This window comes from Somniosus microcephalus, chromosome 32 (assembly GCF_052327205.1).
Source record: "Somniosus microcephalus isolate GS21.2 chromosome 32, FLI_Smic_1.0, whole genome shotgun sequence".
Classification (NCBI taxonomy): domain Eukaryota; kingdom Metazoa; phylum Chordata; class Chondrichthyes; order Squaliformes; family Somniosidae; genus Somniosus; species Somniosus microcephalus.
In genome coordinates, this window is record NC_141018.1 from 16,199,626 (window position 1) to 16,225,143 (window position 25,518).

The following is a 25,518-nucleotide window of genomic DNA, read 5'->3' on the forward strand; positions in this document are numbered from 1 at the left end:
TGAGTTGAGTGAGTTGGGTGAGTTGGGTGAGTTGGGTGTGTTGGGTGGGATGGGTGTGTTGGGTGAGTTGGGTTGGGTGAGTTGGGTGAGTTGGGTGAGTTGGGTGAGTTGGTTGAGTTGGGTTTGGTTGGGTTGGATGAGTTGGGTGAGTTGGGTGAGTTGGGAGAGTTGGGTGAGTTGGGAGAGTTGAGTGCGTTGTGTGAGTTGAGTGAGTTGTGTTTGGTTCAGTTGGATGAGTTGGGTGAGTTGGATGAGTTGAGTGCTTTGGGTGAGTTGAGTGAGTTGGGTTAGGTTGGGTTGGGAGAGTTGGGTGTGTTGGGTGGGTTGTGTGAGTTGAGTGAGTTGGGTGAGTTGGGTGAGTTGGATGAGTTGGGTGTGTTGGGTGTGTTGGTGCGTTGGGTGAGTTGGGTGAGTTGGGTGTGTTGGGTGAGTTGGGTGAGTTGGGTGGGTTGGGTATGTTGGGTGAGTTGGGTGGATTGGGTGTGTTGGGTGGGTTGGGTGTGTTGGTTGAGTTGGGTGAGTTGTGCTGGTTGGGTTGGATGAGTTGGGTGAGTTGGGGGTGTTGGGAGAGTTGGGTGAGTTGTGTTTGGTTGGGTTGGATGAGTTGGGTGAGTTGGATGAGTTGAGTGCGTTGGGTGAGTTGAGTGAGTTGGGTTAGGTTGGGTTGGGAGAGTTGGGTGTGTTGGGTGGGTTGTGTGAGTTGGGTGAGTTGGGTGAGTTGGATGAGTTGGGTGGGTTGGTTGAGTTGGGTGAGTTGGGTGTGTTGGGTGAGTTGGGTGGGTTGGGTGTGTTGGTGAGTTGGGTGAGTTGGGTGAGTTGGGTGTGTTGGGTGAGTTGGGTGGGTTGGGTGTGTTGGGTGAGTTGGGTTGGGTGAGTTGGGTGAGTTGGGTTGGTTGGGTGAGTTGGGTGAGTTGGATGAGTTGAGTGCGTTGGGTGAGTTGGGTGAGTTGGGTTAGGTTGGGTTGTGTGTGCTGGGTGACTTGGGTTGGGTGAGTTGGCTGAGTTGGATGAGTTTTGTGTGTTGGATGTGTTGGGTGTGTTGGATGGGTTGGGTGGGTTGGGTGAGTTGGGTGAGTTGGGTGGGTTGGTTGAGTTGGGTGAGTTGGCTGAGTTGGGTTCAGTTAGTTGGGTGAGCTGGGTGGGTTGGGTGAGTTGAGGAGTTGCCTGTGTTGAGTGAGTTGGGTGGGTTGGGTGAGTTGGGTGAGGTGAGTTGAGTGAGTTGGGTGGTTTGGGTGAGTTGGGTGAGTTGGGTGGGTTGGGTGAGTTGGGTGAGTTGAGTGAGTTGGGAGAGTTGGGTGAGTTGGGAGAGTTGAGTGCGTTGTGTGAGTTGAGTGAGTTGTGTTTGGCTGGGTTGGATGAGTTGGGTGATTTGGATGAGTTGAGTGCATTGGGTGAATTGAGTGAGTTGGGTTAGGTTGGGTTGGGAGAGTTGGGTGTGTTGGGTGGGTTGTGTGAGTTGGGTGAGTTGAGTGAGTTGGGTGAGTTGGGTGAGTTGGGTGTGTTGGGTGGGATGGGTGTGTTGGGTGAGTTGGGTTGGGTGAGTTGGGTGAGTTGGGTGAGTTGGTTGAGTTGGGTTTGGTTGGGTTGGATGAGTTGGGTGAGTTGGGTGAGTTGGGAGAGTTGGGTGAGTTGGGAGAGTTGAGTGCGTTGTGTGAGTTGAGTGAGTTGTGTTTGGTTCAGTTGGATGAGTTGGGTGAGTTGGATGAGTTGAGTGCTTTGGGTGAGTTGAGTGAGTTGGGTTAGGTTGGGTTGGGAGAGTTGGGTGTGTTGGGTGGGTTGTGTGAGTTGAGTGAGTTGGGTGAGTTGGGTGAGTTGGATGAGTTGGGTGTGTTGGGTGTGTTGGTGCGTTGGGTGAGTTGGGTGAGTTGGGTGTGTTGGGTGAGTTGGGTGAGTTGGGTGGGTTGGGTATGTTGGGTGAGTTGGGTGGATTGGGTGTGTTGGGTGGGTTGGGTGTGTTGGTTGAGTTGGGTGAGTTGTGCTGGTTGGGTTGGATGAGTTGGGTGAGTTGGGGGTGTTGGGAGAGTTGGGTGAGTTGTGTTTGGTTGGGTTGGATGAGTTGGGTGAGTTGGATGAGTTGAGTGCGTTGGGTGAGTTGAGTGAGTTGGGTTAGGTTGGGTTGGGAGAGTTGGGTGTGTTGGGTGGGTTGTGTGAGTTGGGTGAGTTGGATGAGTTGGGTGGGTTGGTTGAGTTGGGTGAATTGGGTGTGTTGGGTGAGTTGGGTGGGTTGGGTGTGTTGGTGAGTTGGGTGAGTTGGGTGAGTTGGGTGTGTTGGGTGAGTTGGGTGGGTTGGGTGTGTTGGGTGAGTTGGGTTGGGTGAGTTGGGTGAGTTGGGTTGGTTGGGTGAGTTGGGTGAGTTGGATGAGTTGAGTGCGTTGGGTGAGTTGGGTGAGTTGGGTTAGGTTGGGTTGTGTGTGCTGGGTGACTTGGGTTGGGTGAGTTGGCTGAGTTGGATGAGTTTTGTGTGTTGGATGTGTTGGGTGTGTTGGATGGGTTGGGTGGGTTGGGTGAGTTGGGTGAGTTGGGTGGGTTGGTTGAGTTGGGTGAGTTGGCTGAGTTGGGTTCAGTTAGTTGGGTGAGCTGGGTGGGTTGGGTGAGTTGAGGAGTTGCCTGTGTTGAGTGAGTTGGGTGGGTTGGGTGAGTTGAGTGAGTTGGGTTTGGTTGGGTTGGATGAGTTGGGTGAGTTGGGTGAGTTGAGTGAGTTGGGTGTTTTGGGTGAGTTGGGTGAGTTGGGTGGGTTGGGTGGGTTGGGTGAGTTGGGTTCGTTGGGTGGTTTAGGTGAGTTGTGTTTGGTTGGGTGGGTTGGGTGGGTTGGGTATGTTGGGTGAGTTGTGTTGGGTGAGTTGGGTGAGTTGGGTGTGTTGGGTGAGTTGGGTGGGTTGGGTGTGTTGGTGAGTTGCGTGAGTTGGGTGAGTTGGGTGTGTTGGGTGTGTTGGGTGAGTTGGGTGGGTTGGGTGAGTTGGGTGTGTTGGGTGGGTTGGGTGGGTTGAGTGGGTTGGGTATGTTGGGTGAGTTGGGTGGATTGGGTGAGTTGGGTGAGTTGGGTGTGTTGGGTGTGTTGGGTGAGTTGGGTGGGTTGGGTGAGTTGGGTGTGTTGGGTGGGTTGGGTGGGTTGAGTGGGTTGGGTATGTTGGGTGAGTTGGGTGTGTTGGGTGAGTTGGATGGGTTGGGTGGGTTGGGTTTTTTGGGTGATTTGAGCTGGATGAGTTGGGTATGTTGGGTGAGTCGGGTTGGGTGGGTTGGATGAGTTGGGTGGGTTGGATGGGTTGGGTGAGTTGGGTGTATTGAGTGGGTTGGGTGAGTTGGTGGGTTGGGTGAGTTGGGTGAGTTGGGTGAGTTGGGTGGGTGAGTTGGGTGTGTTGGGTGAGTTGGGTGTGTTGGGTGGGTTGGGTGAATTGGGTGAGTTGCGTGTGTTGAGTGAGTTGGGTGGATTGGGTGAGTTGGGTGAGTTGGGTGGATTGGGTGAGTTGGGTGAGTTGGGTGGGTTGGTTGAGTTCGGTGAGTTGGGTGTGTTGGGTGTGTTGGATGTGTTGGGTGTGTTGGATGAGTTGGGTGGGTTGGGTGAGTTGGGTGTATTGAGTGAGTTGGGTGAGTTCGGTGGGTTGGGTGAGTTGGGTGAGTTGGGTGGGTTGGTTGAGTTGGGTAGGTTGGGTGAGTTGGGTGTGTTGGGTGAGTTGGGTGGGTTGGGTGAGTTGAGTGGGTTGGGTGATTTGGGTGGGTTGGGTGGGTTGGGTGAGTTGGGTGTGTTGGGTGGGTTGGGTGAGTTGGGTGAGTTGGGTGGGTAGGGTGAGTTGGGTGAGTTGGGTGAGTAGGGTTGGGTGAGTTGGGAGAGTTGGGTGAGTTGGTTTGTGTTGGGTTGGTGAGTTGGGCGAGTTGGGTGTGTTGAGTGAGTTGGGTGAGTTGAGTGGGTTGGGTGGGTTGGGTGAATTGGGTGAATTGAGTGAGTTGGGTGAGTTGGGTTGGGTGAGTTGGGTGAGTTGGGTTGGGTGAGTTGGGTGTGTTGGACTGGGTGAGTTGGGTGAGTTGGGTTGGGTGAGTTGAGTGAGCTGGGTGACTTGGGTGACTTGGGTGAGTTGAGTGAGTTGAGTGAGTTTGGTGACATGTGTGAGTTGGGTTGGGAGAGTTGGGTGAGTTGGGTAAGTTGGGTGGGTTGGTTGAGTTGGGTGAGTTGGCTGAGTTGGGTGGGTTCGGTGTGTTGAGTGAGTTGGGTGAGTTGGATGAGTTGGATGAGTTGGGTGGGTTGGGTGAGTTGGCTGAGTTGGTTTGAGTTGGGTGGGTTGGGTGAGTTGTGTTCGTTGGGTGAGTTGGGTGGGTTGAGTGGGTTGCGTGAGTTGGGTTTGGTTGGGTTGGGAGAGTTGGGTGAGTTGGGTGAGTTGGGAGAGTTGAGTGCGATGTGTGAGTTGAGTGAGTTGGGTTTGGGTGGGTTGGATGAGTTGGGTGAGTTGGATGAGTTGAGTGCGTTGGGTGAGTTGAGTGAGTTGGGTTAGGTTGGGTTGGGAGAGTTGGGTGTGTTGGGTTGGGTGTGTTCGGTGGGTTGGGTGAGTTGGGTGTGTTGGGTGTGTTGGGTGAGTTAGGTGGGTTGGGTTGGGTGAGTTGGGTTGGGTGAGTTGGGTGAGTTGGGTGGGTTGGGTGAGTTGGGTGATTTGGGTGAGGTGGGTAAGTTGTGTGAGTTGAGTGAGTTGGGTGAGTTGGGTTTGTTGAGTTGGGTAAGTTGGGTGAAGTGGGTGAGTTGAGTGAGTTGGGTGGTTTTGGGTGAGTTGGGTGAGTTGGGTGAGTTGGGTGGGTTGGTTGAGTTGGGTGAGTTGGCTGAGTTGGGTGGGTTGGGTGTGTTGAGTGAGTTGGGTGAGTTGGATGAGTTGGATGAGTTGGTTGGGTTGGGTGAGTTGGCTGAGTTGGCTGAGTTGGGTTGAGTTAGTTGGGTGGGCTGGGTGGGTTGGGTGTGTTGAGTGAGTTGGGTGGGTTGGGTGTGTTGGGCGAGTTGGGTGAGTTGGTTGAGTTGGGTGGGTTGGGTGAGTTGGGTGAGTTGTGTTCGTTGGGTGAGTTGGGTGGGTTGGGTGAGTTGGGAGAGTTGAGTGCGTTGTGTGAGTTGAGTGAGTTGGGTTTGGGTGGGTTGGATGAGTTGGGTGAGTTGAGTGCGTTGGGTGAGTTGAGTGAGTTGGGTTAGGTTGGGCTGGGAGAGTTGGGTGTGTTGGGTTGGGTGTGTTCGGTGGGTTGGGTGAGTTGGGTGTGTTGGGTGAGTTGGGTGAGTTAGGTGTGTTGGGTTGGGTGAGTTGGGTTGGGTGAGTTGGGTGAGTTGGGTGGGTTGGGTGAGTTGGGTGAGTTGGGTGAGGTGGGTGAGTTGTGTGAGTTGAGTGAGTTGGGTGAGTTGGGTTTGTTGAGTTGGGTCAGTTGGGTGGGTTGGTTGAGTTGGGTGAGTTGGGTGGGTTGGGTGAGTTGGGTGAGTTGGGTGAGTTGGGTGGGTTGTTTGGGTTGGGTGAGTTGGGTGTGTTGGGTGGGTTGGGTGGGTTGAGTGAGTTGGGTGAGTTGGATGAGTTGGCTGAGTTGTTTTCGGTGAGTTGGTTGTGTTGGGTTGGGTGAGTTGGGTGAGTTGGGTTGGGTGAGTTGGGTGAGTTGGGTTGGGTTGGGCGAGTTGGGTGAGTTGGATGAGTTGGCTGAGTTGTTTTCGGTGAGTTGGTTGTGTTGGGTTGGGTGAGTTGGGTGAGTTGGGTGAGTTGGGTTGGGTGAGTTGGGTGAGTTGGGTTGGGTTGGGCGAGTTGGGTGAGTTGGGTGATTTTGTTGAGTTGGTTGTTTTGGTGAGTTGGGTGGGTTAGGTGGGTTGGGTGAGTTGGGCCAGTTGGGTCAGTTGTGTGAGTTGGATGAGTAGGGTGGGTTGGGTGAGTTTTGTGAGTTGGGTGAGTTGAGTGATTTGGGTGAGCTGGGTGAGTTGGGTGTGTTGGGTGAGTTGGATGAGTAGAGTGAGTTGGGTGAGTTGTGTGAGTTGGGTGAGTTGTGTGAGTTGGATGTTTTGGGTGAGTTGGTTGAGTTGGGTGAGTATGGTGAGTTGAGTGAGTTGGGTGAGTAGGGTGGTTTGGGTGAGTTGGGTTGGGTGAGTTGAGTGGGTTGGGTGCGTTGGGTTGGGTGAGTTGGGTGAATTGGGTGAGTTGGTTGTGTTGAGTTGGGTGAGTTGGGTGAGTTTGGTGAGTTGGGTTGGGTGAGTTGGGTGAGTTGAGTTGGGTGACTTGGGTGAGTTTGGTGAGTTGGGTTGGGTGAGTTGGGTTGGGTGGGTTGGGTGAGTTGGGTTGGGTGGGTTGGGTGAGTTGGGTGAGTTGGGTGGGTTAGGTGAGTGGGGTAGGGAAGGGTTCAGCCGAAAAAGATCAGCATTCCAGTGATTGGGGGTTGGTGTGGGAATTAGGTGGGGTGTCTTGGGAACATTTGTGACATAAGAAAGTTATTCTAGCAGCGCACTGCTGTGGAGCGGGGAGCAAAGGTCAGGCTAGCGCAGTGTGTTTAACTGGAGGAGTGTGTTGGGCTCCTGGAATGGTGGATAGAGTTGGGGAAAGCAATTTGATTGAGTAGAACAGTGTATGAAGTCTGAATAAAATCTAAAACATAGCAGCTACTCAACATGGTCTGAAAACACAGCCTCAGAGCAGCATGCAAACAGATTGTAGATATTGCTCTAAATGATATGGAGCCAGTACAGTGCAGAGCGAATCCCCTCACCCCATTCTATCCCCGTGCGTACTGTACTGCAATGGATATACACAAGTCTTCCCCAAGTAGTCCCATAAATAAATATACAACTGATTATTAAAAGAGAGGAGAGGTTATCTAATTTCAGGAGATTGATGTCAGGGTAAATACATTTCATTGTTTGGATGTTTAGTTTGTAAAAGGGTTTGCATTCTGATAAAGATTTGAAGGAGCTGGAGTTCGCTGTCACAGCCTGACATTGATCAGACAGTTCTCACTGGGATTACTATGGAATTCTATTCTAGTTAGAGAGTAAGTGCCTCAGGGCTACATACTGGGTCTTCCATAAGGCAATGAACATGGGTGCAGTGAAAGAACCAATGCAATGAGCTTACTTACCCTTATTTTCCAAGCTGTCGAGAGACCACTCCTCTCCCTCTCCACCAGACTATCGCAGTTATTACCCAGTCTCTCTCCCCAGACCAGCTTGCAAACTGTTGCATCCATTGAGAATTAGAACCATTCTTGGCCAAGTTAAATCATCTCGCTCAAGTCAGATTTACTGAACTGATCCTGGCTCAGTGGGTAAGTGCACCACCTCTCGCAGAGGTCATTCAGCGGGTGCAGGAAACTAAGTTTTGACTAATTATGTGGTTGTTGCCATGCATCCTGTAATATCCCTGTGCTATTTTACTTCATCAAACTCTCCCCTTAAACTAATTGGTTGGGAGCAGCAAACCTGCACAAGTAACCTGCAACAAGCCAACAATAAGGCACTGCGAATTTCTGGGACAGTTCCTTTAATATGAGTAGAATGGAGGACACCTCAGAGTTGTCAGATGGTCAACTTGTAACCATGCAATGAGTAGCCAAAATCTCAGTACTTTGAGAGATTTCATTGGATTTCTTGGAACCAGACTGATTGCAACCTCGGAGCCCTAATTGACCCTGAGCTGAGCTTCTGATTCTCTATCCTCTCCCTCACAAAGACGGCCTACTTTCACCTCTGTAATATCACCCGTCTCCACCCCCACCTCAGCCCATCTGCTGTTGAAACCTTCATATATGCCTTTATTACCTCCAGACTCGACTATTCCAATTCTCTACTTGACGCCCTCCCATCTCCCACCTTCTATAAAAATGTCATCCAAAACTCTGCTGCCCGTATCCTAACTCACACCAAGTCCTGTTCACCCATCACCCCTGTGCTCACTGACCTACTTTAGCTCCCAGTCTGGCAACACCTTGATTTAAAAATTCTCATCCTCGTGTCAAATCTACCATGGCCTCGCCCCTCCCTATCTCTGTAACCTCTTCCAGCCCCACAACCCTCTGAAACTGTGTGTTCCTCCAACTCTGGCCTCTTGTGTATCTTACACTTCCTTCGCTCCATCATTGGCGGCCGTGCCTTCAGCTCCCTAGGCCCTAAGCTCGGGAATTCCCCCCTAAACCTCTCCGCCTCACCATCTCTCTCTCCTCCTTTAAGACACTCCTTAAAACCTATCTCATTGACCAAGCCTTTGCTCGCCTATTCTAATATCTTCTTATGTGGCTCGGTGTCAATTTTTATCTGATTATGTAACCCTACACTGGCTTCCAGGTTGATGGCCGCCACACCTGCTTTACTCTTCGGTTATTAGTTGATTGCCCATCCAAACTACTTCTCTGCACACTCCCCCTATCACCTGTGGATCACTGTTGTCAAATTTGGGTTTGTACCTTCTGTGTTCTCCAATAATATTCTGTACTAATTGTGCCCTCCACAGTGAGACTGGCTCCCAGTGCACGCTTTGTATTGCTTTAAGTGGCTATAAAGAGCAGGGTTCTTGCATTGACTTTGGGTTTGGCCATTCGTTTGCCGACTAGTTTTAAGACAACAAGCTTCCTGGAAAAGCATGGCACAAAGCTGGGCATTCCAGCAAATAGGTTGTTGCATGTAACAAGGGTACTACAGTAATCATGGGTGACTTTAATCTACATATAGACTGGCCAAACCAAATTAGCAATAATACTGTGGAGGATGAATTCCTGGAGTGTGCACAAGATGGTTTTTTAGATTATTACGTTGAGGAGCCAACTAGGGAACAGGCTATCCTAGATTGCGTATTGTGCAATGAGAAGGGGTTAATTAATAATCTTGTTGTGCGGGGTCCTTTAGGGAAGAGTGACCATAACATGATAGAATTCTTCATTAAGATGGAAAGTGAAGAAGTCCAATCCGAAACTAGGGTCTTCAATCTAAACAAAGGAAACTACGAAGGTATGAGGAGTGAGTTGGCTATGATAGATTGGGGAGCTTCATTAAAAGGCATGATGGTGGATAGACAATGGCTAACATTTAAGGAATGAATGCATGAATTGCAACAGTTATACATTCCTTTCTGGTGTAAAAACACAAAAGGAAAAGTGGCCCAACCATGGCTAATAAAAGAAATTAAGGATAGTATTAAATCCAAAGAGGAGTCATATAAAGTTGCCAGAAAAAGTAGCAAGCCTGAGGATTGGGAGCAGTTTAGAGTTCAGCAAAAAAGGACCAAGAGATTGATTAAGAGGGGAAAAATAGAGTATGAGAGTAAACTTGCAAGGAACATAAAAGCGGACTGTAAAAGTTTCTACAAGTATATAAAAAGAAAAAGATTAGTAAAGACAAATGTAGGTCCCTTACAGTCAGAAACAGGAGAATTTATAATGGGGAACAAGGAAATGGCAGAGCAATTAAACAAATACTTTGGTTCTGTCTTCACGGAAGAGGACACAAATAACTTCCCAGAAATGTTAGTGTTCTGGACTTATTACATGCAGATAGCACCCTCTGGTGGTAGTTATCATATAGCAGTGTTAGTATGCAGCAGAGGTCATTTGACCTTTCTTCCTGCTTGACCCCAGAAGTAGTTTCCCAGAAAGAAGCTTACTCAGTAATGGAGAATTCCATGTGAGAATCTCAATCTTATGCCATCTCATCTCATATGCTAGGCCAGACGCAATATCTGTGAGTATCCTTGTTTGTTAACATGATAGCAACTTTGTCAGTGTAGTATTTGACAATACTATGTTTATAAGAAGTAATAATTGGTATTTACAGAAGTCTAGCTCAAATGTTAGTTAGTTATACAATTAGTCTATTCTATTGTTATAAATATGTTTATATCTTATGTAACATCTAACGTACAGTACTCAGTTCTATGTACAAAACATACTTTGTCTTTGTTTACAGTTTCACAAATTTGTTCAAGTAAAGCTTCAAAACAGCAAACCGGCTTCTCGAGGAATTATTTGAATAAGTGTTTAACTTGCTGGATAACTAGATAGGAGCACGTCTAGCGAGACCAGTACAGTTAGGGAACCAAGGGTTTAGTGAGAAGGAGGAATTAAAGGAAATTAGTATTAGTAAAAAAAATAGTGCTGGAGAAATTAATGGGACTGAAAGCCGATAAATCCCCAGGGCTTGATAATCTGCATCCCAGAGTACTAAAAGAGGTAGCCATGGAAATAGTGGATGCATTGGTTGTCATCTTCAAAAATTCTATAGATTATGGAATAGTTCCTGCAGATTGGAGGGTGGCAAAAGTAACCCCACTATTTAAAAAAGGAGGGAGAGAGAAAGCAGGGAACTACAGACCAGTTAGTCTAACATCAGTAGTAGGTAAAATGCTAGAGTCTATTATAAAGGATGTGATAACAGGACACTTAGAAAATATCAACGGGATTAGATAAAGTCAACATGGATTTATGAAAGGGAAATCGTGTTTGACAAACCTACTGGAGTTTTTTGAGGATGTAACTGGTAGAATAGATAAGGGAGAACCAGTGGATGTGGTGTATTTGGATTTTCAGAAGTCCCACATAAGAGGTTAGTGTGCAAAATTAAAGCACATGGGATTAGGGGTAATATACTGGCATGGATTGAAAATTGGTTAACAGGCAGGAAACAGAGAATAGGAATAAATGGGCCTTTTTCGGGGTGGCAGGTGGTGACTAGTCGGGTACCACAGGGATCAATGCTTGGCCCCAGCTATTCACAATATATATCAATGATTTGGATGAGGGAACCAAATGTAATATTTCCAAGTTTGCTGATGGCACGGAGCTAGGTGGGATTGTGAGTTGTGAGGAGGATGCAAAGAGGCTTCAAGGTGATTTAGAGAAGTTGAGTGAGTGGGCAAATACATGGCAGACGCAGTATAACGTGAATAAATGTGAAGTTATCCACTTCGGTAGGAAAAACAGAAAGGCAGAGTATTATTTAAATGGTGATAGATTGGGAAATGTTGATGTACAGAGGGACCTGGGTGTCCTTGTATACCAATCACTGAAAGCAAACATGCAGGTGCAGCAAGCAGTTAGGAAGGCAAATGGTATGTTGGCCTTCATTGCAAGAGGATTTGAGTACAGGAGCAAGGATATCTTACTACAATTATACAGGGCCTTGGTGAGACCACACCTGGAGTACTGTGTGCAGTTTTGGTCTCCTTACCTAAGAAAGGATATACTTGCCGTTGAGAGAGTTCAGCGAAGGTTCACCAGATTGATTCCTGGGATGGCAGGACTGTCGTATGAGGAGAGATTGGGTCGACTAGGCCTGTATTCACTAGAGTTTAGAAGAATGAGAGGGGATCTCATTGAAAAGTATAAAATTCTGACAGGGCTAGACAGACCGGATGCAGGGAGGGTGTTTCCCCTGGCTGGGGGGTCTAGAACGAGGGGTCAGTGTCTCAGGATACGGGGTAGGACACTTAGGACTGATATGAGGAGAAATTTCTTCACTCAGAGGGTGGTGCACCTGTGGAATTCTCTACCACAGAAGGCTGTGGAGGCCAAGTCACTGAATATATTTAAGAAGGAGATAGATAGATTTCTAGACACAAAATGCATCAAGGGTATGGGGAGAGAGCGGGAATATGGTATTGAGATAGATGATCAGCCATGATCATATTGAATGGCGGAGCAGGCTCAAAGGGCCGAATGGCCGACTCCTGCTCTTATTTTTTCTATGCTTCTTTCTATGTTTCTATGTTAAAAAGGGCAAAAAGTACAGCCATTTGATGAAAAGTAATTTCAACACATTGTGCAATAAACAGACTGAAACGAGAAAGTGATATACTTTCTATAAATACATAAATCTAAGAAACAATTAAATCAGTGGCTACAGCTGTCTGAAGAATTGAAATCTTATCTCTCCAGTTAGGCTGAAAATGTCAGTGTGTGATTGAGAACCAATACTAGTGCCTCCTACCTTTATACAGATAACAGTGCTGATTCCACACAGCGTAACTACACGAGATAAAGTCACTTTGAACTAGGTCATTGGAAAGGAAATTTGAGTGCAGGACCCCAGTTCCTCTTCACCGTAACTCCCCCCACCGCCCCCCACCCCCCACCACCCCCCCCCCCACCTCACCCAGACAGGAAAATATAAAAAGCAAGATATACCCTTGTATTGGAATGCAGTGACTGATGAGGCGCTGTTTGTTGACCGCATCAAATATAATGTTTGATGAAAGCTGTTTGATCATTTGTCCTCGTTTACTCTGTAACTTCCTCCAGAACCTGCAATCCTCCGCGATCTCTGTGCTCCTCCAACTCTGGCCTCTTTCACATCCTGCGCTCCACCATTGGCGGCCATGCCTTTCAGCTGCCGAAGCCCGAAACCCTGGAATTATCTTCCTAAACATCTCCGCCTCTCTCTCTACCTTGAAGATGCTCCTTAAAACCTACCTCCTTGACCAAGTACCAACACCTCTGTCTTAATATCTCCTTATGTGGTTTGGTGTGAAATTTTGTCTGATAATGCTCCTGTGAAGCACCGAGGGATGTTTTACAACGTTAAAGGCGCTATAGAAATGCAAGTTGTCGTTGTTAATGTGTGAACAGAGACCAATATCAAATGATCTCAGCTCTGTTGTTTCTGGTTGTGGTACAGTGATTTATGTTAGCCGGTTATTCTGTGTGAATGTGATGGTTTATCATGGGCTCTGCACCCAGTATTACAAGGGAATCTGTCTTTGTCTGTCTAACCCAGGACTAGTTGGCAACTGAGGTGAAAAATAAAACTGAACAATAAGCCTTTTTAACTGGCCTTGGCTGAGAGTGGAAGATTCCTCTTTTTTTTAAATTGCATTCATCACGCCTCTCAGCAATGTCCCATCGGTTACATACAACAAATTGCTTTGAAGCGCATTTGCTGTTTTATGTAGGTAACCGTGACAGCCATTTTGCGCACAGCAAGATCTCACAAACAGCACTGAAACGAGTAACCAGTAATCTAGTGGTGTTGGTTGAGGGAAGAATGCTGGCCTGAACACTGGGCAAACTCCCTGTTCTTTGTTGAATAGTACCAAGGGATCTTTAACACGCTTTGCATTTTGCAGAGCTATGGGGAAACAGCAAGAGGAGTGTACAGCTCTTTCAAAAGAGCCAGCGCCGGCACAATGGGCCTCATGGCCTCACTTGGAGCTGTATAATTCTATCATTCTATGAATGCCCTCCGGAATCACTGGAACAGGCAGATTAAGTCTCCGACTGCGTTCCGAGCAGAAGCTCCAGGCTAATATCTTTATCTGAAAGATGGCACCTCTGACAATGTAGCACTCCTTCAGTACTGCAGCAGTGTGCAAGATTATTTATTGTGCTCAAGCTTTGGAGTGGGAGAGTTGAGCCCACAGCCTTCTCCATCAGAGATGGAACTTGCTATCAACTGAGCCAAGCTGACACTGGATAATTATATCTCATTAGTTCAAAAACTGTCAGAGATTTATGAATGTTGAACAAAATGCGAAATACTTCAGATGCTGGAAATCTGAAACCAAAATAGGGAAAACTCTCCGCAGGCCAGGCAGCATCAATGGAGAGAACAAAAGTTGCCGTCTTGGGCATAAACCCTTCCTCAGAACTGAAGGATACCACACAATGACCACATGTACAGGAAAAGAAATAGAATGAGCTGCAAAAAGTTTAGTTGGAGGACAGGAGCTGATTAAATGGCAAAAGTGATGAGACAAAAGGATGGAAAATGAGTGAAGTCTAAGAAATGAAAGACGTATATGGGACACAGAAAAAGTGTGAGTAGCTAAAGGGAGATAGCAAAGAGTCTGATAGGTAGAAGAGGTAGCATGATAAACTGGCAAAGGCTCTAGTGGACCCCTTCCCCACCTTCGGAACACTGCTGGCCGGGTGGGCTGCACCCTTGGCGTCGACCTGCTTTTTTTCTTCCACCATACTCCTGGATTACCGGAGCCTGCTTAGCTCTGCCAGTTTTTCAGACCTCTCTTTCTACTAAACAGGTTCAGATCACTAGTGTTGGCCTGATATTCTCCAACCATAGGCTCGCCCCTTAGTAGGGACCTGTGTCCACAATCGGGAGCTGAGGGGGTGGGCGGGTGATATGGAAATCCAGATGTTGGAATGGCCAAGAATTCATCGAGACCCTGTCACTGACCATTTTAGGTTTCCTCAGCCTTGCTGTCTTCAACTATCAGCTCCTCTTCACCAGATGCAAGGGCTACCGGCAACTTCTTCTGGGTGCCCCGACATTTGGATACTCACTTGCGCTCCTTCAGGAGAATTAGGTAGGTGTCCCCATTGAGACCTCTCACTTCATTACAGAAATATCCCACACAAGCATTCCACCTCTCTGGGCAATATAAAGGGGACAGAGATGCTGAGTCACAGGTCTCTGGCTCATTGTCTTCTCCTTTGTGTTTGGAAATTGACCATTCCCCAGACACCACAGAGGAGGAGAATCTACCTCATCAATGTCACGCTGACATCAAACCCTCTTTACTACCCAAGGGGGTGACAGAAAATGCACTGGCTCAAACTTCTGTACCAGATTGCAGACCATTCATAGCCAAAAGTATGAGCTAGTCGCGTGTTTCTAAACCTCTCCTAATGACATCCTACAACTGCCAGGAAGGTAGAACATGTTTTGACTTATTCCCCCTTCCTCTCTGTGAGGGAAATGCCTCATCTCCACAGGCTGCCTTTCCTGATTCCCAGTTAAGATTAAAATTGAAGTGTTTAATCCTCACTCTCTAACCATCCAAAGAAAAGGGAGCATCTCTCTCCTCTATACGCCCAAGGAAGACCAACATGTCTACCTTTTTGTTAATTCATTAGGATATGACCATCTCGAGCAAGGCCAGCATTTATTGCCCATCTCGAGTTGCCCTTGAGAAGGTGGTGATGGGCCTTCTTCTTGAACCACTGCAGCCTATGTGGTGAAGGTACTACCACAGTGCTGTTAAGCAGGGCGTTTCAGGATTTTGACTCAGTGACGATGAAGGAACAGTGATATATCTCCAAGTCAGGATAGTGTGTGATTTGGAGGAGAACGCAGAGGTGGTGGTGTTCCCATGTGCCTGCTGCCCTTGTCCTTCTAGGTGGAAGAGGTCGCAGGTTTGGGAGGTGCTGCCGAAGAAGCCTTGGCGAGTTGCTGCAGTACATCTTGTAGATGGTCGACACTGCAGCCATGGTACGCCGGTGGTGGAGGGAGTGGATGTTTAAGGTAGTGGATGGGGTGTCGATCAAACGGATTGTTTTGTCCAGCCTGGTGCTGAGCTTCTTGAGTGTTGTTGCAGCTGCACTCATCCAGGCAAGTGAAGAGAATTCCATCACACTGCTGACTTGTGCCTTGTAGGTGGCGAAGAGCCTTTGGGAAGTCATTTCTATATATTCCATTCCCTGGCAAAAGGCTGTGTCCCTGTCCCTCTCTATATAAATCTCAATGGAAATCTGTGAACAATTACATAAAAACATAGAAGATAGCAGCAGGAGTAGGCCATTCGGCCCTTCGAGCCTGCTCCGCCATTCAACGAGATCATGGCTGATCATCCAAACCCTAGCACCCGGTCCTTACACCGACAGTCATCCCACCCAAGCCCTATCCCCGTAACCCCACGTATTTAATCCCCCCTAACGCTAAGGGCCAAATTAGCGCATGAATTTATATTCTGTATCGCATCAGACTCCATGGAGAACAAATTCCCCATCATCGAAGTACCACAATACGATCATCTTCCATTGACCTCATCCCAAATCCTGAGGTTGGGGTCACTTAATAATAGGGGCAGGCACCTTCTGCTCCAAGAGGGGAGCTAGAGGTCTCGATTGGGCCAAGGAAAATGTCTTTGCCTCTCCCCTCAGGGTACAGGAGGGCCACACTGGTTGCTTCTTTTGTGCCGAGTCCTTCACTAGGCCCAGAATGGGACATACGTCTGTCGTCAGCAGATGTAGGTCGTTGCTGGGTTAACCAGAGGAGCTTTAGGTGGAATTCCCAAGGTAGCCCAGTAACACCGCCAGACACGGCTCCCTCGGAGTGTTGGAACTACATGTGGGGGAGTGAGGGGGGCAGAGAAGCGAACCCCTCCTAAGTATAATTTCTTTCAGAGTTCTCAATGGGGAAGTCCCTCCCCACCCCAGAATTAACCCTTTCATGTGAATGATTAAAAAAGTTGGCATAAATGAATTGAAACATTGAGAAAATCGCATGAACAAATAAACGTTATCTTTATTGTATTTATTACATTGACCTTTTTTGTTGAACAATGAGAAAAACAGATAAAAGATTTATGATGATCAAACTTGGCATCTCTCTGTTTCGAGTGTCAGTGCTCACAGAGCCCAAGTAATGAGTGCTCAGCTTATAGCTCACTCCCCATTTATGTTATAGTCTGTAGTATCTGATCATCAGAAATGTGTACTGTGCACACAAAAGGCTGTTGTAACCTCATACCATAATTGTGCAGTCACACTGTCCATTACATGTCTTCCTGTTATATCCAATCCCACCAGTCCTGCCAGTTCTATGCCCTCTTATCCTGCTCAGCATACACCATCTAATCGCTAAACTCCTCCGACCATACCCAGTGACAGATCATCTTGTCATGCATACTTCATATCTCCCCAACATTTTTTACCATTTCTATTACATGTCCTTCTGCCATTCTGTCTTCCTGCCATGCCATTCAGTAGATGTTCTCCTCTTAGATTTGTTATGCTCCCAGAAAGTGTCCCTCTCCCATTCGCTCCAGGACCTGTCCCTCTCCCATTCTCTCCAGGACCTGTCCCTCTCCCATTCTCTCCAGGACCTGTCCCTCTCCCATTCTCTCCAGGACCTGTCCCTCTCCCATTCTCTCCAGGACCGGTCCTTCTCCCATTCTCTCCAGCACCGGTCCTTCTCCCATTCTCTCCAGGGCCTGTCCTTCTCCCATTCTCTCCAGGAGCGGTCCCTCTCCCATTCTCTCCAGGACCTGTCCTTCTCCCATTCTCTCCAGGACCTGTCCCTCTCTCTCCAGGACCTGTCCCTCTCTCATTCTCTCCAGGACCTGTCCTTCTCCCATTCTCTCCAGGAGCAGTCCCTCTCCCATTCTCTCCAGGACCTGTCCTTCTCCCATTCTCTCCAGGACCAGTCCTTCTCCCATTCGCTCCAGGACCGGTCCTTCTCCCATTCTCGCCAGGACCAGTCCTTCTCCCATTCTCTCCAGGACCTGTCCCTCTCTCTCCAGGACCGGTCCTTCTCTCATTCTCTCCAGGACCTGTCCCTCTCTCATTTTCTCCAGGACCTGTCCCTCTCTCATTCTCTCCAGGACCTGTCCCTCTCTCATTCTCTCCAGGACCTGTCCCCCTCTCATTCTCTCCAGGACCGGTCCTTCTCCCATTCTCTCCAGGACCTGTCCCTCTCTCTCCAGGATCTGTCCTTCTCTCATTCTCTCCAGGACCTGTCCCTCTCTCATTCTCTCCAAGACCTGTCCTTCTCCCATTCTCTCCAGCACCTGTCCTTCTCCCATTCTCTCCAGGACATGTCCCCATGCCATATCATCCAATAGATGCTATCCCATTATATCGTTGAGCAAATATAATGCCTCGTTTTCATTATTGTAATGTTCATCTCAAAATCCCAAAATGGATCTTTTTATAATGTAAACAGTCACAAAAGTTTCTTCTCAGAAAGTGGAGTGTACAATAATATTCAATCAGCATCTGATAAGCAACGATTATAAATAAATTGAGGCAGTTTCTAGGCTATGTCAATGAGTAGCTTCTAGGAACAGTTAGATCAACGGTTGGTGGCTGAAACCTCTCTTTGTAAAGTGCAGACCAGGGCAATGTAGATTCCACCCCTTCAAGTGATGAAGTGCTGTCCGCGACACAGTCTGATGGATGAGACTGATACAGTCTCTTCTGCCACATCAGATAAAGTAGAGCTTTCTAGTGCTCAACCAACCCCAGTGCTCTCAATGAGCAGCACTAGAGATACCTTAGCATCAACAGCTTATCCTGGAGTTCTAAACACTGTTGTCCAATTTCCAATAGATGTAAGAACTAGTAAACCTCTCAAGTCCATTCCTACCCCAATGTTGGATCATCTGTTTCAGCTCAAGCATTGAGCTGGGACTAGGATCTCAGAAGTAAGCTCTGAAACATTTTAATCTTTTGAATGGGGTGCTATCCCAGATTGAAATTCCCTTGAAGTTATGTTTTAGATAGTCCAAAAAAAATAAATCAGGCTGCTCATCGGGTGCTATTGTCTAATTTCTACATCATAGTGAAGGCTTCGTGTTGTACATGAAGTACTGTCATCGTGCAATGGAAACACTGCTAGTCGTGGTCTCTCTGATAAAAGTAGGCAGGAAAGTGACGATGGTTTCGATCTACTCCCATCCAGAGAACCTGTGAGAGGCAATGGAGTCTCAGTGTTGCAGTGGCTTCCACCTTGCCCATTCCAGAGCCACTGTGAGCCGACAGTTTCAATGGAACCTCAAGGATGTGCTTTACCTGGAATGTAACGAGACGTGGAGGTGAGTACATCACACGGTAATGCAGCCGACATTCGAAAGGTCAATTTCAGCAAATTATTTAGTCATAGAGTCATAGAGTAATACAGCACGGATAGAGGCCCTTCGGCCCATCGTGTCCGCGCCGGCCATCAAGCCCTGTCTAATCTAATCCCATATTCCAGCATTTGGTCCGTAGCCTTGTATGCTATGGCATTTCAAGTGCTCATCCAAATGCTTCTTAAATGTTGTGAGGGTTTCTGCCTCCACAACCCTTTCAGGCAGTGAGTTCCAGACTCCAACCACCCTCTGGGTGAAAAAGTTCTTTCTCAAATCCCCTCTAAACCTCCCGTCCTTTACCTTGAATCTATGCCCCCTAGTTATTGACCCCTCTACTGAGGGAAAAAGCTCCTCAGCATCCATCCTATCTATGCCCCTCATAATTTTGTACACCTCAATCATGTCCCCCCTCAGCCTCCTCTGCTCCAAGGAAAACAAACCCAATCTGCCCAGTCTCTCTTCATAGCTGAAGCGCTCCAGCCCTGGTAACATCCTGGTGAACCTCCTCTGCACCCTCTCTAACGCGATCACATCCTCCCTGTAGTGTGGTGACCAGAACTGCACACAGTATTCCAGCTGTGGCCTAACCAGTGTTTTATACAGCTCCATCATAACCTCCTTGCTCTTATATTCAATGCCTCGGCTAATGAAGGCAAGTATCCCATATGCCTTTTTTACCACCTTATTCACCTGTTCCGCCGCCTTCAGGGATCTGTGTACTTGCACACCCAGATCCCTCTGACCCTCCGTCTTGCCTAGGGTCTTTCCATTCATTGTGTATTCCCTTGCCTTGTTAGTCCCCCCAAAGTGCATCACCTCGCACTTTTCCGGGTTAAATTCCATTTGCCACTGTTCCGCCCATCTGACCAACCCATCTATATCGTCCTGCAGACTGAGGCTACCCTCCTCGCTATTTACCACCCTACCAATTTTTGTATCATCCGCGAACTTACTGATCATACCTTTTACATTCATATCCAAGTCATTAATGTAGACCACAAACAGCAAGGGACCCAGCACCGATCCCTGTGGTACCCCACTGGCCACAGGCTTCCAGTCACAAAAACAACCTTCGACCATCACCCTCTGCCTTCTGCCACTAAGCCAGTTTTGTATCCAATGTGCCAAGGCACCCTGGATTCCATGGGCTCTTACCTTCTTGACCAGTCTCCTGTGCGGGACTTTATCGAAGGCCTTACTGAAATCCATGTGTACCACATCCACTGCGTTACCCTCATCCACACACCTAGTCACCCCCTCAAAAAATTCAATCAAATTAGTCAGACATGATCTTCCCTTGACAAAGCCATGCTGACTATCCCTGATTGATCCTTGCCTCTCCAAGTGGAGACAAATTTTGTCCCTCAGAATTTTTTCCAATAATTTTCCTACCACTGATGTTAGGCTCACTGGCCTGTAGTTCCCCGGTTTTTCCCTACTACCCTTCTTGAATAATGGTACTACATTAGCGGTTCTCCAGTCCTCTGGCACATCCCCTGTGGCCAGAGAGGTCCTGAATATATGTGTTAGAGCCCCCGCAATCTCTTCCTTTGCCTCACACAGCAGCCTGGGATACATTTCATCCGGGCCTGGGGATTTATCCATTTTTAGGCCAGCTAAAACCGCCAATACCTCCTCCCTCTCGATGTTAATATGTTCGAGCATATCACAGTCCCCCCGCCCTATTTCTATGTCTACATCGTCCTTCTCCATAGTGAAAACAGATGCAAAAAATTCATTTAGAACCCCTCCTACATCTTCCGGCTCCACACACAGATTGCCACTTTTGTCCCTAATGGGCCCTATTTTTTCCCTAGTTATCCTCTTACCCTTAATATACTTATAAAACATCTTAGGATTTTCCTTTATTTTGCTCGCCAGTGTTATTTCATGGCCCCTCCTTGATCTCCTAATTTCTTTTTTAAGTATCCCCCTGCACTTTTTGTACTCCTCTAGGGCTTCCTCTGTCTTTAGCCTTTTGTATCTACCAAAAGCCCTCCTTTTTTTCCTAATCCATTCACGTATATCCCCTGACATCCAAGGTTCCCTGTGGTTTTTGGAACCACTCTTGACCTTTACGGGAACATGTTGCCATTGTATGATCTCAATCTCCCTTCTGAAAGCCTCCCATTGCTCCGATGCGGATTTTCCTACAAGTAGCTGATCCCAGTCCATTTTGGCCAGATCCTGCCTTATCCTATTAAAATCGGCCTTCCCCCCAATTTAGAACCTTTATTTCCGGCCCATCCCTGTCCTTTTCCATGACCACCTTAAATCTTACCATATTATGGTCACTATCACCAAAGTGCTCACCTACTAGCACTTTTTCCACTTGGCCGGCCACATTCCCTAGAATTAGGTCCAGTACCACCCCCTCTCTTGTAGGACTTTCTACATGCTGGCTCAAAAAGCTCTCCTGGATGCACTTTAAGAATTCTACACCCTCTGAGCCTTTCACACTCTGACTATCCCAGTTAATATTGGGGAAGTTGAAATCCCCCATTATTATTACCCTATTATTTGCACATTTCTCTGAGATTTGCCTACATATCTGTTCCTCTATCTCCCCCTGACTGTTTGGAGGCCTATAGTACACTCCCAGCAAAGTGCTTGCCCCCTTTTTGTTTTTAAGCTCCACCCATATGGCCTCATTAGAGGAACCTGCTAATATATCATCCCTCCTTACTGCAGTAATTGACTCCTTAATTAATATTGCGACACCCCCTCCTCTTATACCTCCCCCTCTGTCTCGCCTGAAGATTCTGTACCCCGGAATATTGAGCTGCCAGTCTTGCCCCTCCCTCAACCATGCCTCCGTGATAGCAACAATATCATACTCCCATGTGTTTATCAACACCTTCAGTTCATCCACCTTATTTGCAAGACTCCTTGCATTAAAATAGATGCCATTCAGCCTTGCCCTTATATATTTGCCCTGTCTACCAAGCTGACTTGTTTTTTTCTCTATAATTGGCAGCACATCACCCCCTATTTCAGCTCCCCTCTGTATCCCATCCCCCTGCCAAGTTAGTTTAAACCCCCCCCAACAGTGCTAGCAAACCTCCCCGCAAGGATATTTGTCCCGCTCTGGTTCAGGTGCAACCCGTCCAACTTGTACAAGTCCCACCTTTCCCAGAAGCAGGCCCAGTGATCCAGGAAAGTAAAACCCTCCCCCCTACACCAACTCTTTAGCCACGCATTCATCTGCTCTATCCTCCCATTCCTATACTTACTAGCACGTGGCACTGGGAGTAATCCAGAGACTACAACCTTCCAGGTCCTGCTCTTTAATCTGTTACCTAGCTCCCTAAATTCTTGATGCAGGACCTCATCCCCCTTCCTTCCTATGTCGTTGGTCCCAATGTGGACCACGACCTCTGCCTGCTCACCCTCCCCCTTAAGAATGCCCTGTAGCCGCTCAGTGACATCCCAGACCCTGGCCCCAGGGAGGCAACAAACCATCCTGGAGTCACGTTTGCGGCCACAGAAACGCCTATCTGTTCCCCTTACGATAGAATCCCCTACCACTATTGCTCTCCCACTCTTTTTCCTCCCTTTGAGCAGCAGAAGCGTCCCTGGTGCCAGGAAGCTGGCTGCTGCTGCCTTCCCCTGGTGAGTCATCCCCCTCAACAGTATCCAACTTGGTATACTTGTTTGAAAGGGGGATGTCCGCAGCGGTTCCCTGCACTTCCTGCCTGCCTCTGTTGCTCCACCTGATGGTCACCCCCTGTGCAGCCCTACCCTGAGGCGTGAACAACTCGCTAAACGTGCTATCCACGACCCTCTCAGCATCGCGCATGCTCCAAAATTCATCCACCCGCAGCTCGAGCGCCGCAATGCGCTCTACAAGTAGCTGCAGCTGGATGCATTTCCCGCACACATGGTCGTCAGGGACACTGGCAGCGTCCCTGATTTCCCACATGGAGCAAGAGGAGCAGAACACGGGTCTGAACTCTCCTGCCATGACTTACTCCTTTAATTAATTTTAAAATTTATTCAATACCCCAGTTACAGGTATACTCTAGGGCGCTTTATTTACCAACTGTCCCCACTACACCAGAGACCCTAGAAATTTAACACCACTTAATTGCATTTTTATTATACAAATGTTAAACTAACAGAGTATACAGCCAATTATACAAAAATCAGACTCCCACAAAGGACCTCCAAATCCTAAACGCTACTGTGGCTGGGTGTCGCTGCACGAAGCCAGCAACCATCGGCATCAGGAAATTGTCAGATATCTCTTGGATCATGAAGTGAATGCTAATGATCTCGGCAGCCCCCCCCCCCCCCACCCTCTCACTGTGAAGGGATCACCCGCCTTCATGATACTTTCACCTGGAGAGGGTATCGAACAAGATTTTCTGTCCATTGATTTTAAAATTACCCCCGTATAAGTGTTCCTCTAGCTGATGATGTGGGAGTGGGCGTTGGACCAAAACCATTGCCTGATTACAGGGAGAGGCACCGGACCCATGTTCCATTGCCTGATTACAGGGAAAGGCACCGGACCCATGTTCCATTGCCTATTACAGGGAGTGGCACCGGACCCATGTTCCATTGCCTGATTACAGGGAGAGGCACCGGACCCATGTTCCATTGCCTGATTACAGGGAGTGGCACAGGACCCATGTTCCATTGCCTGATTACAGGGAGAGGCACCGGACCCATGTTCCATTGCCTGATTACAGGGCGAGGCACCGGACCCATGTTCCATTGCCTGATTACAGGGAGAGGCAGCGGACCCATGTTCCATTGCCTGACTACAGGGAGAGACACCGGACCCATGATCCATTGCCTGATTACAGGAGAGGCACCGGACCCATGTTCCATTGCCTGATTACAGGAGTGGCACTGGACCCATGATCCATTGCCTGATTACAGGAGAGGCACCGGACCCATGTTCCATTGCCTGATTACAGGGAGTGGCACCGGACCCATGTTCCATTGCCTGATTACAGGGAGGCACCGGACCCATGATCCATTGCCTGATTACAGGAATGGCATGGACCCATCCATTGCCTGATTACAGGAGAGGCACTGGACCCATGTTCCATTGCCTGATTACAGGGAGTGGCACCGGACCCATGTTCCATTGCCTGATTACAGGAGTGGCATGGACCCATGATCCATTGCCTGATTACAGGGAGTGGCACTGGACCCATGATCCATTGCCTGATTACAGGAGAGGCACCGGACCCATGTTCCATTGCCTGATTACAGGGAGTGGCACCGGACCCATGTTCCATTGCCTGATTACAGGGAGGCACCGGACCCATGATCCATTGCCTGATTACAGGAATGGCATGGACCCATGATCCATTGCCTGATTACAGGAGAGGCACTGGACCCATGTTCCATTGCCCGATTACAGGGAGAGGCACCGGACCCATGTTCCATTGCCCGATTACAGGGAGAGGCACCGGACCCATGTTCCATTGCCCGATTACAGGGAGAGACACCGGACCCATGTTCCATTGCCTGATTACAGGGAGAGGCACCAGTCCCATGTTCCATTGCCTGATTACAGGGGGAGGCACCGGACCCATGTTCCATTGCCTGGCTACGGAGAGTGGGCATTGGACCGATATTTTGGCCATCGATCAGATATTGGCCACTGGGCTTACCTCTTGTGGGCTGGTGACTGGGATACTGCGTCCAGGAGTCCCAGCTGTTGCTCCAGGGAGAAAACTCTGAACGTCATGTAAATCGACGATGCCAACAGAATAAGGACTCTAGAAAAACATACATTCGCCGTTTGATGAATCCACAGGATTTAAATTACACATATAACCCAACATTCCACACAGGAGTCAGTTTGAAATTAACTTCTTTCCTTAACAATAATAGCCAACTGCTTTTCAAACTTGGATAACCATCTACAATAGATCAAGGGATAAACTTTGTGCAACTCTGCACATATCGGAAAACCACAGGCGCATTGCCCGTGATTTTCTGTCTGTTGGAATCTTAAAGTCTTGCATATACTTGCTGTTCCTGTACGTGTCACTCCGGAATGCTGTTTCTGTTATGCCTGCCTGTCACAATTCTACATACCGACATAGGCCATACTTATACAAAAGCAAAATACTGCAGATGCTGGAAATCTGAAACAAAACCAGAAAATGCTGGGAATACTCAGCGGGTCAGGCAACATTTGCAGAGCGAGAAACAGAGTTAACATTTCAGGTCGATGACCTTTCGTCAGAGCTGGAAAAAGTTAGAGATGCAACCAATGTTCCCTCTTACATTTTTCCGTGCGCGGTCCCTTTAACTGGCTGCGCGGGGCCATTCAAATTTTCGCGCTTGCGCGGTTTCTTCTATATAAAAGCCGGTGAGCGGTCTGCGCGGGACCTCCAGACCGCTGCGTGGCCGTGCAGCTTAGCGGGAACGTTGGATGTAACAGGTTTTAAGCAAATGCAGAGGCAGGGGAAGGGGGCTGGGAGGAAAGAACAAAAGGGAAGGTCTGCAATAGGGTGGAAGGCAGGAGAGATTAAATGACAAAAGGGATGATGGTGCGAGGCGAAAGGAGACGGTAATGGGGCAAGTTAAGAAACAAAGGATGGGTCTAGAGGAGGTGTCAATGGGAACCGCAGAATCAACAGCTGCCATCCGAAAAACTGGGAGCAGTTATGATCTGAAATTGTTGAACTCAATGTTGAGCCCTTTTGTTCTTTCCTCCCCTCCCCCCTTTCCCTGCCTCCGTACTTGCTTAAAACCTGTTACATCTCTAAATGTTTCCAGTTCTGACGAAAGGTCATCGACCTGAAACGTTAACTCTGTTTCTCTCTCCACAGGTACTGCCTGGCCTGCTGAGTGTTTCCAGCATTTTCCTTTCTTTCTTTTAGGCCATACGGTAGCATAGTGGATATGTTACTGAACTAGTAATCCCGAGGCCTGGACTGAGAGATCCATGAGACGCGAGTTCAAATCCCACGACGGCAGCTGGGGAATTTAAATTCAGTTAATTAAATAAACCTGGAATAAAAAGCTAGTGTCAGTGATGGTGACCATG

At 48.2% G+C, this 25,518-nt stretch overlaps 1 protein-coding gene across 7 annotated transcripts in view; it reads right to left on the reverse strand.

Annotated features, from left to right (window-relative positions):
- Positions 1-16,156: 16,156 nt before the first annotated feature.
- LOC147097294 (GRAM domain-containing protein 2A-like) overlaps positions 16,157-25,518 on the reverse strand; it is a 96,280-nt gene continuing 86,918 nt past the window's right edge. For 5 of the 7 annotated variants that reach the window (XM_085972129.1, XM_085972130.1, XM_085972134.1 and 2 more), the window contains 2 exons: positions 24,131-24,238; positions 16,157-18,441 (listed from right to left, as the gene is read on the reverse strand). In XM_085972129.1, the coding sequence (XP_085828255.1) occupies positions 18,438-18,441; positions 24,131-24,238 (112 nt within the window). In that variant the 3' untranslated portion in view covers positions 16,157-18,437. Of the gene's footprint in view, positions 18,442-24,126; positions 24,239-25,518 lie in introns of those variants that run through there. The other 2 variants (XM_085972131.1, XM_085972135.1) reach the window with 1 other exon arrangement.